Below are 20,231 nucleotides of genomic sequence, written 5' to 3'. Positions count from 1 at the left end.
TCCTGTGTTAGATAACTTCCATACCCCTAGTACATTTAATCCATCTTTACACCTGATTCTTCAAGTGTTTGAACACACATGTGAACTAGATATTAGACACAACACTAAAAACAAATGTAAGGGTGGTTATGTACATAACATCAGTAAACAGGAACGTGAATATTTGGAATTCATTAAATCACCGACATACGCATGTGCAAACCTGATAAGGGTGAGGACTTGGTAGTCCTTGACAACTGGGACTACACAGCTAGGATGAAGTTATTATTAGACACACCTGCCTATGAAGTAAGCTCACGTTCAGAAGTGAATAGAGCATATCAACAGATTAAAAATGTATTAACGACTTATTTGTAGAAGGTAGGATAGTACAAAAAATATACAATTACATGTTATTACTGTACCCTAGGATCTCTTATTTTTTTGGGATACCAAAATTCATAAAAACTTGACAGACCCACCAATGAGACCTTTAGTGGATGGATGTAGTTTACCCACTTATCCATGTGCAAAATTCGTTGACTCTTTACTTAAGAAATATTTAATAGCTGAAAACCAAGTGTGTAAAGACTCTTGGTCTTTTCTGAGTAAAATCGACAGTTTGCAATTTGACAAGGACTGTAATTTCCTTATAGTCGATGTAAAAGATCTGTACACTTGCATTCCACACCTAACAGGGATGGAGTGGGTAGGGTTTATGTTGAGGAAAAATGGTGCATCAGAAGTAGTAATATCCTTAGTTATGGAACTACTTGATATCATCCTGTCTAATAATTTCTTCTAATTTGACAACGTGTACTATTTGCAAAACGTAGGAGTAGCCATGGGCTCCCCATGTGGAGCCAGCATAGCAAATTTAGTCATGGCATACTGGGAGACAGAATTTGTGTTTAAGTTAGAAAACATAAACAATTCCATTGTTTACTACACATGTTATTTGGATGACATCTTTATTTTATTTAAAGGTGACATGGTTGCTAGCAATAAACTACTGGACTATTTTAATAAGTCCACTCAGTTTTTATAATTCACATCGTTTGATACTGAAGAAATAGCATATCTGGATATATGGCTCTCAAAGAATAGAGTACAAAAATGCTTTGAGGCTAAGATTCACAGGAAGAGTACGTACTCTAATGCCTTCCTGCATTTCTCTAGTTGTCATTCCCACCACCAGAAGCAGTCGGTGGTTAAAGGGCAACTGGTAAGGGCTGCACGAATAGTGAGCAAAGAGAATGAATTTCTAGAAGAATGCTATTTTTTGAAAAGCATGTTTCTGGAGCGTAAGTACCCTGAAACGTTATTAGATTCACTAATAGAAGAAGTTAAACTCAAAAGATCTAACAAGATTTACAACCCTATACTCAGTGTCAAACAGTTAGTTAACACTCAAATGCAAAGTGACAATGTGAGTAATTCATCAGTTATGGCTAGTATCAACAGTGAGGTGTCAAAAAATAAACCAGACTTCCATCTAAGCTTTACCACTATGTTTACGGTGGACAGCCAAGTTGTTTTGAGGATTATACAGAAAAACTGGGAACTGTTTAGAATGAATCCAGTACTATTTAGAAAGTTGGGTGACAGCCCCAAAGTGGTGTTTAGAAGAGGGAAAAATTTAAAGAACTTGCTAGAACAACAACATAGAACCATTCCCAAAATAACAGGTATGGGCAAATGTGAAGCTTGTAACTTTTGTAAATACATTGATGTCACTAATAATTTCTGTATAAATGGTGCACAATTTAAATTAAAACAGCAGTTCAACTGTAATTCTAGGCACGTGGTGTATTTAGCTAGATGCCAATGCTGTACTTCATTCTATATTGGAAAAACGGAACGGAGACTCTGTGATAGGGTCTACGAACATCACTACGCAATATCTTAAGGCAAAACTGACAACGCACTAGCTAAACACATACAGTTGCACAAAGACCACAAATTTAAATTTATGGCTATAGACCAGGTAGCTATAGACATTAGGGGTGGACCTGTACCCTTATGGTTAGAAGAATTAGAATTGCTGTGACAAATTAGATTGAACGCTTATAATTTCCCTGGTATAAATGAAGCTTGTTCCATCAGCTGTATTTTGAAATTGAAAAGTTTTCAAAGATGAAAATGTGTTATATATATTTCTTTAGGTGTGTCTCATTCATAAGAATGATATATATTTTTTAAGTATTGAGCAATTTTAAATATAACTGTAGAATGTGTTTTTTTGCTATTTTTTATTTTAACTTGAAAATGATAAGATTTTTAATTAACCAGCATTTACTAGATAGGTTTAGTGTTTATGCAAGCTAACACTGTTTGATGTGCACTGCTTCTTACATTGTAACTTTATAGTAGTGAGCAGTAGTTTTAATGTATGAGTGTTGCTTTAAAAGTTTCCAAGGAGAGGAGGTTTGTGGTGATAGGTGAAAAGTATCACCTGCTGGTATTTAAATGCATTTTGTTGTATGATGCATTTGTACTCTGAAGAAGTTTGCTTTGGAAGCAAATGAAAAGCGCTTCATTATTTTATTATTAAAAACAGAACTCAGACTTTTTTCTGCTTGCCGTTCTAATGTCCGTTTTATAACCCAGAAGAAGCAAGACTGAGTAGCAGCTTAGGTGCTGGAGGAACTTGACGAGGTGGGGGTTGGAATGAGTGGCTTGTGTCAGCTCACTCACCTCTGGTATAACAATGTGGATTTCTATTAACATCTGGACTTTGCAGTGGAGACCAATAGGTGTAAGCCTAATTGGGAAATAGGCTGCTTTTGTTTGGTAGCTTTGGAGACTGGATTAGGTGTGTCACCATATGCAGCAATGTGAATGATATCACACACATGCTCTGCCTCAGTTAAGGTTTTCCTACCCCTTAACTTCCCAGGCTCTAACTATGATGCCTGCCTCCTGACTCTTGCCCTTAGGAAAGTGTGGCATCACTCTGTACAGAGGGGGAGGCTGACCTGTTATAAGGGGTAGGACAGAAACTCACTGGCCCCACAGGAGGAGAATGAATGGGTTCAGATAAAGAGAGAGTAAAGTAGATTAAAATGAATAACTTTGATGAATGAAGGCAGATGGAATCCATGGAACTCAAGAGGTAAATTTCACTAGTTTATTCTCCAGTATTGTTTTATCCAGTTTGGGGTCATCAGGATATCAGAACTTAACTTGACACCCAGTGGGCACAAGTCAGAAGGGCACAGTTTCTCAGAAACAAAATGCATGAGAACAAAAATGCACAATTTAAAGTTAAAATATCGACAGCTTTGCAGTAACTAGAGAAACTATTATTTTGCAGAAAGCATTGTGGAAGGTTAGGACAAACTTCCCATGCATAAACTGCAACAGAATTCCAGAAGTCATGAGACAGCTCTAGGGCAAGTCTTACAAGGGCATGAAAAAAACTGTGAATACAGTGGTGATCAAGTAAGAGCTGTGTATTAGTAAACAGTTTGTGAAATGAGCAGACTAGATGGCCTAAACAGAGGTTATGTCCTTGAACAGTGCCTGTACTCTTGTGCATCTAATACAAGACACAGTATTTCAGATGCCTGCTTTTAAAAACAAATTCTTTTTTAAATATTTGTTTTTCTAGTTATTTATTTTCTTTTTATTTTTGTGAGCTTTGACATGATCGCCTTAATTCACTTGCTTGTTCTTCAGCTGTAGAAGATCTGGGCAAACATTTAGCTCTACATATATCAGTAAAACATGACAGAAAGAAGGAAATAAAGGAAGGAAGGAAAAAACAAAGAAATAAATGTTATGTGATTCTTTTATGCAACAATTTGCAACTTTTGCTATATGAAAAATGCCATGTTCTCCATTTTCAGCCAGTGGCAGTAACCCTCGAGAACAGTGAAGAGTTTACATTTATTCCTATAGTAGCTGCCAGCAAATGTTACGTGTATTACTACAAGCCAATGTGTGGTTTGTGCTCACTGTTCATAAATGAAAATAGTAAGCCAGTTTCTTTTGGTAAACCTTGTATGTCTACATTTCTTCCACCCTACTTCTAGAGTTCTTAAATGATGACATTTTAGCATTCCAAAAAAGTGTTGTAATGTAACCCTGATGCTTGAGGAAATTGCTGCCATTTAATAAAAAATGAAAAATCATGTAATCCTATCCATATGAATTGGCGTTACTGCTTTGTTTTTGGTTTTGACCCCCCACACACTTACACTAATTAAATTGTGATGTTGTGACATAACAGTGTAGCAAACAAACAGATTGTAAATTGCAGTAAACTAAGCCTCAAGCATAGTAACTAAGAAACGAAAAACAACCCTTTTGGACTGAAGAAGAGTTCTATCCCAAAAGCTTGTTTTGCACATTAAAAAGTTAATACTTGCGTTTCTAAGCCTGAGTTTTGTTTTTTGTTTTTACATAACATGTAAAAACATGATTATTAATATGAAAAATACTCTTACCTTAGAGTACTTCTACTTCTTTCCATATTTCGAGTTTCTGGTATTTGTGTTTGTCTCTTAGGGATTTTATATGTTTTTCCAACACTGCAGTAATAAAAAATAAATTTTATTAAATATTGTAATTGGACTGTTGCTGATGATGGCAAAACGTGATGTTTACTGAAAAAAATCATGCAACCACAGGATGCAGTCCACCTGAAAGATACATGTTCGTGTTATGAACAGAGCACAAAAAACATTACCTGTGTTTGCATGCACATATCAACAACTGCAATGACTTTTGTGGGTCTTTTATAGACAAGAGTATACTGTAGGCCAGAGGGATACCGCACTTTTCATTGCAGACTATCATTTTGTTTTTTTAACTTTGGCAGCCAGGTATAGATCAACAGACATGACTACCTGTGGAAAATCTTACATAGTTACCTGGAAGCAGCACCCCAGTCAAATAACTTGCAGATAGCTGCAGAAAGTGCATTTGGTGGCATTAAAATCAACTTCAGTTCTGCAAAATACAGTTTTTGACACCTCATTGCTTTATCTACTAAGTTATACAACCAGAGTTAGATTGAGAAAACTTTTTTTACTAGATATTTCTTGTAAAGAAAACTATGCTATGGTAAACACACTGGTTCCAGGAAAAATTATCACATTTATGAAAAATAGTTGGTTTAAAAATTAAAAAAGGTGTAGTTTGAAGGGTGGAATCAATATCTGCTCTGTTTTCATGCTTAACACGTCTTGAATGTCACTTAAATTATTCCCTGGCTTCATTCACAGCATGATTTCCTGCTTTAGCAAGCCAGTTGAAATGTAAATTGCCAAAGCAGTAATGGAACAGACTAGGGAAACACTTTTCTGGCTGCACACCATTTAAGTTTCCCTTTCACAGAACAGCTTGGAGGGAAAGAGTCATGAAACAGACGAGAAAAGGAAAAGAGTAATTTGGCAACGAAACTTGTCTAATGTACGTGTAACTGAATGTGACCCGTCAAATTATCTAAATGCCCAAATAATTTACAGATTATATGGAACCGATGATTAGACTAAATCTGATAATGTGAATATTCTAAAAGGATAATTTTAGTACAGTTATTGCAGTTGTGTTATAAGTGTAGTTATCAATACAGTTTGTATATTAAGGTTGGAGATTTTTCATACTGACTTCCTGTCACATGTTACATAGCATGAGCATCTCCACCCGTTTGTATGTTAAGGTAGGAGATTTTTCATACTGCCTTCCTGTCACGTGTTGCACAGCATGAGCATCTCCACCCGTTTGTATATTAAGGTAGGAGATTTTTCATATTGACTTCCTGTCACATGTTACACAGCATGAGCATCTCCACCCCCATCACTCTTGAAATTCAGTACCGTTTGCTCCATATGAAGGTACTACTGTAAATGGCTGAGCCTGTTACATAGTGATAGGACTTAGTAGGCTATAAACAATTTTAGAAATACCTTTTTATCTATGTCATCTTATTTCATCAGTTCCCATTAAGTCTGTTTCCATCCCATTCCTGGCCCCAGAGCTGGCCTTAGCAACTATGTGCCATAATATGGACCATTTCGATGGGCTGTCAGCTGACCCCCCCCCCCCACCTACCACTTTACCCCTGTGTCCATGCTGGCTTCCTGGACTTAGTTTATTTCAGAATAATTATCAGGAATACATACTCTTAAGTAAAAGAAGCCCTGAGATTCAGAAGGGTTTACTTATGGTAAGCCTTTGTGATTCATAGTCTGCCCTATGGCTGTTTCCCACTAGTGGGAGCCTCAGCATGGAGGGTGGTCCCGCTGTCTAAGCCCATGGTAGTGATGCAATCTGGAGAAGTGGCTAATGTTAATTTGACATGTGCTTTCCTACAGAAATGTCAGCAAATCGCAATTTACCCTTATGAGTGATTCAGAGAATCATATGGCTGCTCAAATTTCCACAGCTGAAGGAAAAGTTAATACCATCAAAAGTTGGTTGTTACCCATTCACACTTGAAGAAGCAGTCATAGTGCAGATAAGCTCAGTAATTACATGGGGATGGGGTTGTGTTAGCTGGTGCGTGTGTGTATGTGTGTGGAAATGTGTATGCATATCTTTGGAGGCATAAATGAAGCTAGGTGTGTGTGTGTGTGTGTGTGTGTGTGTGTGTGTGTGTGTGTGTGTGTGTGTGTGTGTGTGTGTATGTGTGTGTGTGTGTGTGATACCGCTTAACCTCTTGAAGCAAGAAATCTGGACAAAGCCATGAATAAAAGTAGGACAGAGACCCCAAAATAGAGACAATTTTTAAATATTGCTTTACAAACTTAGAAAGTTGATAGAATAACAGGTTTTGCATTAGCATGACCTTTCTGAAGGGTATGAAGTCAGAAACTCTAATGTCTGTCATTATTTTCTAACTTTACGCTTTAATGATGTGTCATTAATTTGCCAGAAAACCACAATTTTATGAAAAATGGACCAAAAATATGAGGCAAAAATCTGTACATTCTGAGAAAATCTGTACACTTGAAAGGTGTGTGTGTGTGTGTGTGTGTGTGTGTCAGACTGGTTGGTGACCCTTGGGGGATGGATAGATAAGGAATGGAGAGTATGAATGTGTGCGTGTGTGTGTGTGTGTGTGTGTGTGTGTGTGTGTGTGTGTGTGTCTGCCCGGATGGTGGCACTGGGGGATGGTTAGCTAGGGAATGGAGAGTCTGGATATTTGTGTGTGTGTGTGTGTGTGTGTGTGTGTGTGTGTGTGTGTGTGTGTGTGTGTGTGTTTGTATGTGATTATTAGAATGTGCATGCGGATGAAAGGATCAGTATTTCTGTAAGACCACTGGGGAGGCACATTTGATGTTAAATATATATGCGTGTGTGTGTGTGTGTGTGTGTGTGTGTGTGTGTGTGTGTGTGAGTGTCTGCCTCTGTGTGTAAATGTGTGTTTGTGTGTGTGTGTGTGTGTGTGTCTATGTCAGATTCAACATCTCTTGTAGTTCTTCTCTCAGGATCTGCTTAACTAAGTCAGGCACCTTATAGGGTGTGTTGATGGGCTCCTGGTACCCTGTGTCTCCATAGTTTTTCATCACGTGGAAATACACTGACTTAGCAATAAAGAGGTTCCTAAACTCCTGCAGTGCTGTCCAGATCTCATGAATCTTTATATGAGATGGCTACACACTTCCCCATTGTCCCATGCCACACTTCTTTTTTATTTTTCTCTCTCTTTTTTCTTTCCATTGTTCCAGTCATTTGACTCTTGCCTTAATGTTTCACATCCTGTGTGCAGGAATAGTGCATACTGTAAATAACAGATAACAGACTCATTTCTGGAACATAAACCCTGGTAAAATTTTACACATCACACTTCCCAGCTCTCTCCTCTCATGCTCAGTGTCCTTGGATGCCAGAAAGTACTGGACAAAGGTGTCAGTGGGGCTGCACTTTATGGTTGTGTGAAGAGCGAGTAGGCCAAAAAGAACAAGAACATTTTCTAACCTCCATTGCACATTTTCATCTCAAATTATCCCCTTCTTCCTTCCTGGACTTCCAGTTATTGCCCGTCCAAGCTCTGAATGGTTGGAGTTTCTTACCCAGTTAATTTTAATACCTTGTTACAGTCAACTCTTTGCCACAAAACCATGTAAAACTGTTAAACTTCCTCAGAATACTTATCAATAACAGTAATATTCTCAGGTCTCTCCTTACAAATGACATTGTTCATACACCACCCCACTTACAAACTTATACCTCTTTTTGAAAGATTATTTCTATTTAGCTAACTAGTACTAGGTAACTGGATTAACACATGCAGATTGTTTCCAGCCATATCACAGATCACAAGGTCAACAGTAAGGATTACATGCAGGGATAACTTAGATTAGTCACCAAGCATTATGTTTTGGTGGGTGGAAGGAACTCAGAAAGCCTTAAGGAAACTAGCATGGTTTGTTCAGCTTTCTCTAATACATATCCCTTGAAAACTCATTGACAATCCTGTCCAACCATTTTTTAGCTTAAAGTTTCTGCTTGTCCCCTTTCTTCTCTGTGACTTTAAACTGTAATCCCCTTGTAGTACATTTATAATCAAACTGGTTGCATTACTGTTTTTCCTCTTTCATGTGAATCATTTTTCTCTCCACCTCTGCCTCCTATCACTCAGCACACACATATCTCATGCTTTACCTCTCAGATGCATGCCAAACTGTTAAATTGTCAGAAATTTTAGTAATCAGAAGTTTCCTCACATCACAATTGTTTTTTTTTTTAATGATTACTAGTGTTTGTATTCATAGTGTCTAAGACTGACACATGGGGTAATTGGCTAGGCTTGAAATGGCCCACAAGGGTAGTTACCCTAGTACTAATCTATGAACCTATGAACCTATTCCACATTTATTACTTATAATCATATTCAGTAGTAATCAATCATAAACCCCTCTGTCAGTAAGAGAAACATAAGAAAATACAGTAGCTCTCTGTCAGTCTTCAAATTAAGCCCGGTCTTATTATCTTCTGAGACGGTAACTGGAATGGTACACAAAACCAGATAGTTAATCTGGCCAGTTTTGGGGTGAACAGCCTGTTGAGCACTCAGCAACAGTAACTGACCACTGTTGGAGTGGGAGCAGCTAACACTGTCAGCCATACAAGTGGCATGAATCTGCGGTTACTACTAATACTGGACTACCACTAGTGCAACGCATGATGGGAAATGCCTGCTCCACTAGCAAGATTTGTAACAACTATGGGAGCAAGACTGCCACTATGAAATGCATTGTACTTTGCTGTAATGTCTCTTATTCAAATTTATGCGCCACATAAGGCAAAATGACCTTGTCATAGCCTAGTGCAGGGGCCCCAGAAGGACCAAACAGATCCAATTGGCCTACAGTTGGCCCTGCCTGTCCCATATTGTCACATCTTAAATATTCTACCTCTTTCCACTGAATCTCATGCTATGCCATGCCATATGTTGACCCTTTCCCAACTACAGCACATTATTACCATTATATTATATGAAATACTCAATATATGCAGGAAGATATCTTGGCAGTGTGGAGACATACTGAGTTGGTGGAAAAGCTGGTATATTAAAAGTACACAATGGATTATTTGCAAACTCTTTATTTTGGTTCAGAAGCAAGTAAAAAGTTTGATATCATAAATTCAACTTGAAGATGCATGTCACTGCATTATTTATGTTTTGAAGTTAAATCTTGAACATGCATGTCACTGCATTATTTATGTTTTGAAGTTAAATCTTGAACATGCATGTCACTGCATTATTTATGTTTTGAAGTTAAATCTTGAAGATGCATGTCACTGCATTATTTATGTTTTGAAGTTAAATCTTGAACATGCATGTCACTGCATTATTTATGTTTTGAAGTTAAATCTTGAACATGCATGTCACTGCATTATTTATGTTTTGAAGCTAAATCTTGAACATGCATGTCACTGCATTATTTATGTTTTGAAGTTAAATCTTGAACATGCATGTCACTGCATTATTTATGTTTTGAAGTTAAATCTTGAACATGCATGTCACTGCATTATTTATGTTTTGAAGTTAAATCTTGAACATGCATGTCACTGCATTATTTATGTTTTGAAGTTAAATCTTGAAGATGCATGTCACTGCATTATTTATGTTTTGAAGCTAAATCTTGAACATGCATGTCACTGCATTATTTATGTTTTGAAGCTAAATCTTGAACATGCATGTCACTGCATTATTTATGTTTTGAAGTTAAATCTTGAACATGCATGTCACTGCATTATTTATGTTTTGAAGTTAAATCTTGAACATGCATGTCACTGCATTATTTATGTTTTGAAGTTAAATCTTGAACATGCATGTCACTGCATTATTTATGTTTTGAAGTTAAATCTTGAAGATGCATGTCACTGCATTATTTATGTTTTGAAGTTAAATCTTGAAGATGCATGTCACTGCATTATTTATGTTTTGAAGTTAAATCTTGAAGATGCATGTCACTGCATTATTTATGTTTTGAAGTTAAATCTTGAAGATGCATGTCACTGCATTATTTATGTTTTGAAGTTAAATCTTGAAGATGCATGTCACTGCATTATTTATGTTTTGAAGTTAAATCTTGAAGATGCATGTCACTGCATTATTTATGTTTTGAAGTTAAATCTTGAACATGCATGTCACTGCATTATTTATGTTTTGAAGTTAAATCTTGAAGATGCATGTCACTGCATTATTTATGTTTTGAAGTTAAATCTTGAACATGCATGTCACTGCATTATTTATGTTTTGAAGTTAAATCTTGAAGATGCATGTCACTGCATTATTTATGTTTTGAAGTTAATGTCTTGCAGTAGTACCCTACTTGTGCTGTCTAAAAGTCCAGTACTGACATGGGATTTGGGGTACAAATGCTGTTTCTGTACAAGTGTGACTAAAACATTTATATGGTCAAGACAGGCCCAGTATAATTCTTATAAAGCCATATCAGCTTATTCATAGTTATAAGAGGGCATTCAATCAATTGTTGTCTGGTCCTTCTGGGCTTGGTATGCAGAACTCAGAGAAATAACTCAAGGCACCATCAGTTTTATGTGAGTATATTATGGTTTCTCCCCTTTCACTTTTGCTAGCTTTCTGCCAGAAAATGAAAGGCATAGTCTACTGTTTGCTGCAAACTGCCACTAACATAATGCTGGTTCATATAGTGACCTAGATTGTGGAGGAGCTGGAAATGGAAACTGTAAGTAAGCAGCAGACACCAGTTGGTTCATCCTGGAGGAGGGAAGTTCTGTGGCCTGATGCAGTGCTGCCACCTACTGGAGAGAGAGAGAGAGAGAGAGAGAGAGAGAGAGACAGGTACAAGCATGCACTGTGCACTGTATGGGTCATTGATATGCACTTGGCTTTGTCATACCATGGTTGCATGGTAGCCCACAGAGAGCATGTGTGTGAATGTGCACATTCACAGTAGAAAGCGCAGCAGATCTAAGAGCACTTACATTATCATTACAACCTGAAAATAGAAAATCCTTCATAGTTTCCTAGTGACGGGCTCAGCTGTGTCCAACTCTCACATTGGTCAAGGGGAGCAAATGGGCATAACTGCAGTAGAGGCTAGTTGGCCACTAGGTATAAGTGCAGAAAAAGCATATAATAAGAGGAAATGAAGGTTATAAAAGTTGTGGTATTGTGTGACAGTATTACATTTAGCTCCTGCTTCTGTCCTGTTTTATTTATTAAATTGTTGGCTTTCAGTTGTATGCCTGATACACCATAACTCATTCTTGTAGTTTATAGGTTTACAGGTTGTTACTAGGCTAATGACCACTAGGTTCCTTACAAGACTAGCCGTGCACCCCAAAACTCATTTGGATCCCAAGTATCATGGGCGTCTCTACAGTGGGGAAGGGGCATGTTAGGGAGGTAGCTAAGGGACTTGTAGAGGGGTTTTAGTTAGGATAATATTTTTCTTATTGACAGCCTCTGTCCATAAGGGACATGGCGCCAGACTGTTGGTAAATATATGATTTCCCATCCAATTGTCAAGGTTTCATTTGAGTAGGGTCAGGGATGAACTCTATTTTATACGGATAGGGTGCCTATTCCATACCCCAGAGATCCTTTGGGACACATATCTGCCCCTCCAGTAAGTTCTGTTTATGTCAAAAGAGAAGTTTAGATCTCTAGATCTAGTGTTTCTGGTGCTGTTTGTTTTGCACATGTGCAACAGATCCATCAGGACTGGGTTTGAGGAAATCCTGTAAACCAGGTAAAGAACCCCTATCAGCAGCCTGTAGGAGACTGAATACAGAGACAGAGACTTTTAGTGATCACTGTAGGACAGTGGATTCACTCCCTGAATTCTACTGGTGAGAAACCTTTGTAGGTGTTCCAGCTGTTGCAAGCATCTGGTTAGGTACATAATAAAGGGGTTATTGTATTAAATGAAAGGTCTGATAAGGGCCGAGTAGAATGGTACTATAACTTCCTTGGACCTGGATGTCATGCCCTTACCTACAAGTTGGGTGATATATAATGATTTTCTTACTATCTTTGGTCCATGTTGGTCAAAGGCCAGATTGCTGGCAACATATGCTCCCAAATCACTCACTACTGGGTCGACTCATAGGGGTATTTTATCAATGGAGGAATTAATTTGGGTTGAAAGTTTCCAAAAGGGCATTATAATGCATTTTTTGACACTGAATTTTAGGCAAGGCTTTGGCACTAGTCATTTCTCTGTGTTAAACTCTCTTGCAAGATGTTGGTGTCTATAATAGCTCCCAGTTTAAGGTCATCTGTGAACCTGGTGAGCCAGAGGCCTTGAGCATTGGTCTTGACTTCATAGATGTCAAACAGGACTGGGCCCAGCACAGTACCCTGGAGTACCATTGCTGGTGACTGGTCTCTTTGTGGAGGTGGCTGACTGATCCACTTTTGACAACTGTCACTTAATCAGATGTAGTTTGCTTTAAAACAGTTCATAACTGTTACTGGGTTTTCCAGGTTGATTTTTTTACTACAAAAGTGACAGCTTTGTGATCTGACCTCACTAGTGAGGACATGACACAGGGGTTGGTGGGAGGGGAGTGCAAAGCAAGCCTATGTTAGTGAGTACCAGATCCAGCATTTTTGATCCTCCCTTTGGAGAGTGTGTTATCTGTTCCAGAGTATTTGCATTAATAAAGTCTAGGAAGCATTGTGCCAATGAGTTTGAGTTTTCCCAGTCAGTTAAAGTCACTCATGAACAGGGTGCTTGGCTGGATGGTGAGTGCTTCTAATAGGATTAGGTAAGAGTTGTGAGACATTTGGGGCATAGATGTAGCTTGCCATTATATGGTGAGGGACCTTATCTATGGTGACTTGCACATGAATGAGCTCCATGGTATCATCCTGTTTAACCAACTTGGAAGAATGTTTGTTGCTAATGTACATTGAGACACCTCCACCATTGGTTCTAGTCTGTGCTGTTGTTGGCCTAAATGTGTGGAAGGCACTGTAGCCCTCCACTGCTGAAGTATTTCTTGCTACTTCAAACTAGGTCTCATTGACAGCACAGATGCCTGCATTCTCTAGAGTAATGAGGGCTTTAAGGGTGTGGAGTTTTTGTTTAGGCTTCTAGCAATGAGCAGTAGCACCCAAAGGTTTCTTGGAAGACTTTTACACTATGTTGGTAGTTTTGTCTTTTGGCAGTGCCTGAAAAAGGCTCTAAGGGGGCCAATAAACTTTTTGTCAATATCTGAAAGCCTAGGGGGACAGGTGCAGCCCATCCTTGTCAAAGCAACGTGGTCTGTTGACCATGTCCTACCATGCTGACAGATTTTGGATCCAGTGAAGTGACACTAGAAACTAAACCAATTATTAAAATCAGTTTATGCTGTGGCTTCATTCTTGGTGAAGGTAGAATGCTGCTCGGTGCAAGGCTTATACCTGTCTTTGACACATATTTCAACAGATCCATTATGTCTCTTCATTTAGTCAGGTAAGGTACGTCTCAGGCCATTTACACCCACATGAACTATGATTCAATCATATTCGTACTTGGTGTGCAGTCACTTGAGTGTGTGCATGCCTGGTTTCAGATAGGCAATTAACCCTTATCTCCTCCTCATCTAACTAGGTAAGTGGGGCATCTGTGTGTTGCATAATGGGATCCCCAATGACAAATGTGATGGGTAATATATGCTTGCCTTGTGTTTTTTGCCCTTGGGCAATCATTGGGTGTAGACTTTTTTTTGGTGAGTGTTTTGGTGATTGCTGTAGACCGGTGTTGCCATTAGGCAGCTTTGGAGGTCTTTGAGATTTGGGAAGGTTTGTTTTAAGTACCTCAGCATAAGACAATCTGTGTGCATGGTAAGAGGTATGTATGAGGGTACTAGTGTTAACAACCTTGTTTATGTGTAAAATTTTTGCCTGCAAGGACATTCTGTTTTTACATCTCTTGCATACCATGCCATTTTCTTTAATGATTAACTGATTATCTGAGAATATCAGACAATTGCCACATTGCCTTAGTATGCCCAAATCTACCAAGCCGGCCAGGCATGACATTAGGAAACTGCATATCCTTTTTGTGTTGTCCAATCCTGTAACAGGGTGAGCTGTTTAGGAGTATGGAATGGGTTTTAACAGGGTCTCCTAAGGTCGTTTCTGGGTTTAAGGGCCAGATATTAGCAAAAACAAATAAATAAATAAAAATGAAAAAATAAAAAAGGCAAGATGTCATATAGTGCTAGGATATGATAGTGCTATTCTATACAGAAACTAGTTTCTGGGGTTAAGATGTTGTATAGTGTTGGATATTGCAGTGCTATTGGATGCACAACCTAGCTGCTCCAAGCTAAATTTCATGCAATGCCATGCTGTCTAACAGGTTTTAGACCTAATCCTAACTTTACAGGGAAATTTTACTGTTTAGAGATTTGCTGCTATATAGGGCTCTGCTAACTGCCACTGCATATTGGGTAGCACCACACAATCTTGCCCGATTTATAGCAGAGAAAAAAGCTTGAAAAGTGACTGCTATATCTTCCAGCCAATAAATGACCACATTTTGAGCTCTCTGAAGTGCTTCCCAAATCAGAATCAGAGAGTCCAGGTAAGTACCTTCTGCCACAAAATGGATGATCCTGGAATTTCTTAATGCAAAAGCACAGAAAAAGTAGCTCCCAAGTACAGCTTAAACAAGAAACCACCACCAAACCACTAAGTCCCTGTCTATTTCACCCTTCTGCAAGGTGATCCGGAGGCAAGCAGAACTAGAAAAAGCTAACAAACAGAGAAATGATTTTTTGCCAAAAAATTAAATAAATGATTTAAAGAATGCTCAAAAATAGGATCTATCACTGTACAAAGCAAACACAAGTGCAGTAAATCAAAATACTCTTATCTTAGCGTGGGTGGCTATGGATGGGGTTGTTTAAGTGAGCACAGGGCCTTACAAACTCTCCTGATTTACAGCAGAGAAAAAAAGCTTGAAAACTGTCTCTTATACCCTCTAGCCAATAAATGATCACACTTGGAGCTCCCCTGGAGTGGTTTCCAACTCAGAGGGACAGGTTAGATATCTTCTGTTACAAGATTAATGATCCTGGAATTTCTTAATGTAAAACCACAGCAAAAGTAGCTCAGCATCTTTGCAAATGCTAATAGTCTTACTTACCTAAATGGAGTGATGGGTTATAGAATTGCCAAAAACTGGACTATGAAGAAGAGGTGGTTAATGATTCATTGTTTAGGGAAGAGATCTAAAGTCATAAGCAGAAACCTAGCTTTATCCTGTAGCCCTGGTTTTGATTCTCTCAGAGACTCAACAAGTCACTTTACATGACAGAGTTCCCAGGATGCCCTTAAAAGTGTGCCATTGTACCTAGTCAGTTTATCTAATTAGCAATTAAAAATAGTAATAAAATCTGTATTGTTTACCTTCTGTTTCATGTTACAGTTTTCAGGGATACCGTGAAGCATGTAGTCTAACTAGGAAAAGTTTTTTTTAGAAAAGCAAACCATACCTGCTTTGTTTTATTTTGCTGTTTGGAAACCTATTAAAGTTCTCAGTTTACTAATGCTTCAGCAGCTATCAATTACAGGTTTTTAGTGAGAAATCCCTTACCTGGCAGCTTTTGTCAGCCTGCCTTTCCTTTCTCACATTTGGACAAACGTTACATAAATGTAATTGGAAATTATTGATATCAAAGAATTATTCATAGCTATAGCTAATAAGCTGCTGCTCATTGCACTGTTGTATACAACATCCTCCTTCTTTTAGTTGGCAAGATCCCAAATAATGATTTCCAGGTATTCTACAATACTATATCTTGTATTAAGTGCTTTAAGTATTGTTTTGTCCTGGCTTAATGAAAGGCTTGATATGGGAAGTAAAGAGTATAGCTGTTGCATGGATACAGTGGTGATATTTAGGGATGCAGGGAGCTTACAGGATGTCCAAGAAGAGCAGAGTATTATTTGACAGGTGAGCATTAGCTAGGGAACAGATTTGTAGGATCTGAGATAGCCAACCAGGAATTAGAGGTCTGTAAGGTATCTAAGGTCAATGTGAAGCAAAACATCATAAACCCAGTGAAATATAACATTATAGAACTAGCTTATTTAAGTGCAGCTTCTCCATGTATTTTTATCAAGTTCTTTGCATCAGTACAGATTTCCACAAATGTACAGTAAGCCAAGCACCATACCATAGATGAGGTATGCAGGAATGCCGTCTACTTTGATTTTCATTTGACTTATTTATTTGTTTATTCTTTCATGGATATGTGCAGAATCACCTTTTCCAGCTACTTTATGTAATCATACATGTTTGGTATTATTTAGGGACTTCAACTCTCAGTGATTTGCCAGAAAACCACAAATTGCATGAGGAAGAAGCTAAAATATGAGGCAGAAATCTGGATATTCGCAGAAATCTGTACAGTTGAGAGGTATGGAGAATGGATACAATGCCCTTTTTCAGTAGACTCCCAGGTGAAAAGCTTCAAGAAATAATAGATATACAATATAATATCATTTAAACAAGGTCTATAGTGATATGTGAAAAAGTACTGAAATTCATTAAAATTCTATAAACAGGAAACATCATAAAAAGAAGTGCACTAATTTCTAAGTAGTGACACTGGTGCATATTACAGAACATTACTGAAACAGGAAATTATCAGTATAAATGTAATAACATCACTTAAGGGCCAAATGTGTTAAAGACTCAAATGTGAAACCTCACTCATAACTTTGGTAGCAGTGTTTTTATGTAAACCTTCTATCAGACATTTCTTTAAACTACTTCAGAAATGCAGCGGTTTTTACTTTTTAGCTTATGAAAAATTAAGTTTTTCCAAAATATGCAAATACAGGGAAAATGGACGATTATTACAGATCAAGATTCACCTGAACAAACATTCTTGAAATTTAGTGCTGCCATGTATGATAGTTTTTGCTAAAATTTAATAGAAAAAACGTGTTGTAGTCAAAAGAGTATAGACTGCAGTGTCTGACAGTCTGTATGTGATAATAGTCATAATATGCCTGAAATTGGCAAAGTGTTCAGAGAACTTAATATCTGGCATAAAAGAAGTTAAATGAAATAAGATGCCACAAATTAATTTCCCTGAGGATACAGTTCTTTATACATAGTCTACCTTATTCCACAGTAAGTAGATACCATGGTGTCTTACTGTAGGTAAGATTGCAATTTATAAAACATCTTCATTCGGATCACAGCTGTTTTTGTTATTGGAAAAGGGAGACACAGAGCTTTTATTCCAGCTGGTGCAGGAAAAAAGAGCTTGTAAAGAATGTAAACGTCATAAAGGTGCTATCTGACTGAGGAAATGTAGACGGATGCAGTTTTTAGCCACTAGCAAATCTATTATATATGAATCAATGAATTTTCAAAACAAAGTGATTGAGCTCCAGTCAATGAATACTAAAGGAATATCTGCCCTATACAGCCTTATGGAACTTGCACTACACAGAGGCATGACTTTGACCTCCAGCTTCCATCCATGAATAGCACACAGAGGATAGGTTAATGGGAACAGAATGGCTGTTAGCTTTGCATTCTATTCAATTTACCTGCTGGATTAAAATGAGGAGAGCTGAGGAGCACTAAGAAAGGTCAGAGCTGTTCTAAATAACATGATGGCACAAGCCTAGAATGGAAGAGAACTTTATAGGTTATTATTCATTGACTAGAAACGTAAGAAACTTGGATCATCAACTGTGGAGACAAGAGTATTACAAGTGTATCTTACTGAATTTAATCAGAAAAAGTGATAACAGGAGACTTGACTCCCCAGCATTATTTCACTTCTTATATATTTTTATTTCAAATTCATATAACATATATTATGTACAGATGCTTTTTATCACTATAGTTACTGCAACATGGTGTGTAATTTCTGTTCTGTTTTTGGATTTTTAATACTTCAATTAATTTAGTTACATGTTTTGCAGTTTAATGTTTCATGACATTGTAATTCAGGCTGATGTGTATTTGGGTACATGTTATGGATTTGTGATTTGGGCAACCTTCACTCACTAAGATAAAATTGAAGTGGTGGTCTGCATGGGAGGTTAGGCATCTGGAAGAATTCACCCACAATCAAACCAAATTACCACATTAATAATTCTAATGCTGATGGATGAATTCCAGTTTAAGCTCATATCAGGTTATGTAGTCTGCCACCCAAATAGAGGTCACACTAAGGATGGGACTGAAATGTTACCTGTACAAATACAGTGCAACTGTAGAAAAAATGAATAAGAAGTAGTACTCAGATTCATGTTTTAATACCTAGTCAAAACTAACAGAGCCAAAGACTTCATTTTAGGGTCACACATGAATAAGTTTATACTGGTAACCACTCTAGGAGAACATTAGGAGCCCAGCCATTGTAACTACTTACACCTCCTCTCCATTAGGAACTGTGGGGCCAGAGCTGCCATACCCGAGTTGAATTTGAGGATACCCAACCATTTCTCTAAATTAAATTTAAAGAATGTGAGGGGAACTACTTTGCCTGACATGGAGGAAGAGTTTATTCCAAACGTTAAGTATTCTTTGGGAGAGGGGTCGATCCCACCAACAAATTGTGTTGATGTTTAGGTGTGGGTTTAAGTTCTTAGAATGGGTATTTGTAGTGTTTGAAGTTTTATGATCATGCAAGATCTCAAGCAAGACAAAGTCCTCTGTAGCCTTGAGGATTTTGCAGAAATCACTACTGTATTTCTCAGTAAATAAGACCTAACCAGAGAATAAGGCCTAGCATGATTTTCCAGGATGGTCATGATATAAGCCCTACCCCAAAAATAAGTCCCAGTTAAGTGTCAACAACACACGACAGACGTGTTGAATTATAAAATAATAATATTATTGACATCTGTTGACTGAGGTTATTGTACTCATTTTTGGACCATTTGGACACCCAACTTCTTCTTTTTGCAGAAAGTCATAAGATTCTTTCCCCGGGAGTCCTCCACGATTCTTACTGTAACCCTAATCCTCACTCACACTTGATGATTGAGATCCTTGGCCCACAAACACTGGCAAGTGTACTTTGATTGGTCAAAGTACAGACAAAGCACGTAGAAAGTGCGCACTTGATAACGAATGGGTGTGGTTGTGTCTTCTTAACCGTCACCATTTTGTGTTGCCACCATTTTGTGTTGCCACTCTTGTCTCAAAATTCTTCAATTAACCAGCCCCCAGACAAAAAAGAAAGAGCTATTCCATTGAGTACAGGAAAGGAATCATGGAGGACTCCAGGGAAAAGAATCTGATGGCTTTCTGCAAAGAGAAGAAATTGGATCTCTGAAAGGTCCAAAAATGGTGAGCAGCATACGATAATCTCAGTCAACAGGCCAACGAGGGAAATTGCTAAGAAGTGCAAGTATGGATCAGGTCAGCAACCATTATTTCCTGAGCTGGAAAACATCATCTGTGAATGGATTGCTAACAGAAGAGCAAAGACTTTGGTTGTACGCAGGGCTGATATTCAAGCATTTGCCCTTGCAATGGCACCACAGTTAGAAATATGCCCAAAAGAATTCAAAGCATCACAACATTGGCTGGATGGTTTCCTTTAGTGATATTTACTGTCTCTAAGAAGATCAATAACACTGTTCAAGCTGGAAGATACTGAAGTTATTAAAAGTGCACTTGCATTTAAGTCCTTTGTCGATGGCATCGACTTTTCTAAATACCAACTCTCCAACATGATTGCTATGGATGAAACTGCAGTGTTTATGGGCCAAGGATTTCAAACAACAATTGATCAGAGGGGTGCCTCGTCAATCTACACTCCCTCCA

At 37.9% G+C, this 20,231-nt stretch overlaps 1 protein-coding gene across 1 annotated transcript in view; it reads right to left on the bottom strand.

The window, feature by feature from the left end:
- The window catches only part of TMEM61 (transmembrane protein 61), a 194,665-nt gene that overhangs the window by 59,487 nt on the left and 114,947 nt on the right, over positions 1-20,231 (bottom strand). Inside the window, exon 3 of the mRNA XM_044085502.1 lies at positions 4,431-4,514. Within this exon, the coding sequence (XP_043941437.1) occupies positions 4,431-4,514 (84 nt within the window). The remainder of the gene's footprint in view (positions 1-4,430; positions 4,515-20,231) is intronic.

The sequence above is a fragment of the Protopterus annectens genome, chromosome 10.part0 (assembly GCF_019279795.1).
Source record: "Protopterus annectens isolate FY-2018-M chromosome 10.part0, PAN1.0, whole genome shotgun sequence".
Classification (NCBI taxonomy): Eukaryota; Metazoa; Chordata; order Ceratodontiformes; family Protopteridae; genus Protopterus; species Protopterus annectens.
The sequence above is the reverse complement of the archived record's forward strand: the minus strand, read 5'-3'. Positions and strand labels throughout refer to the sequence as shown.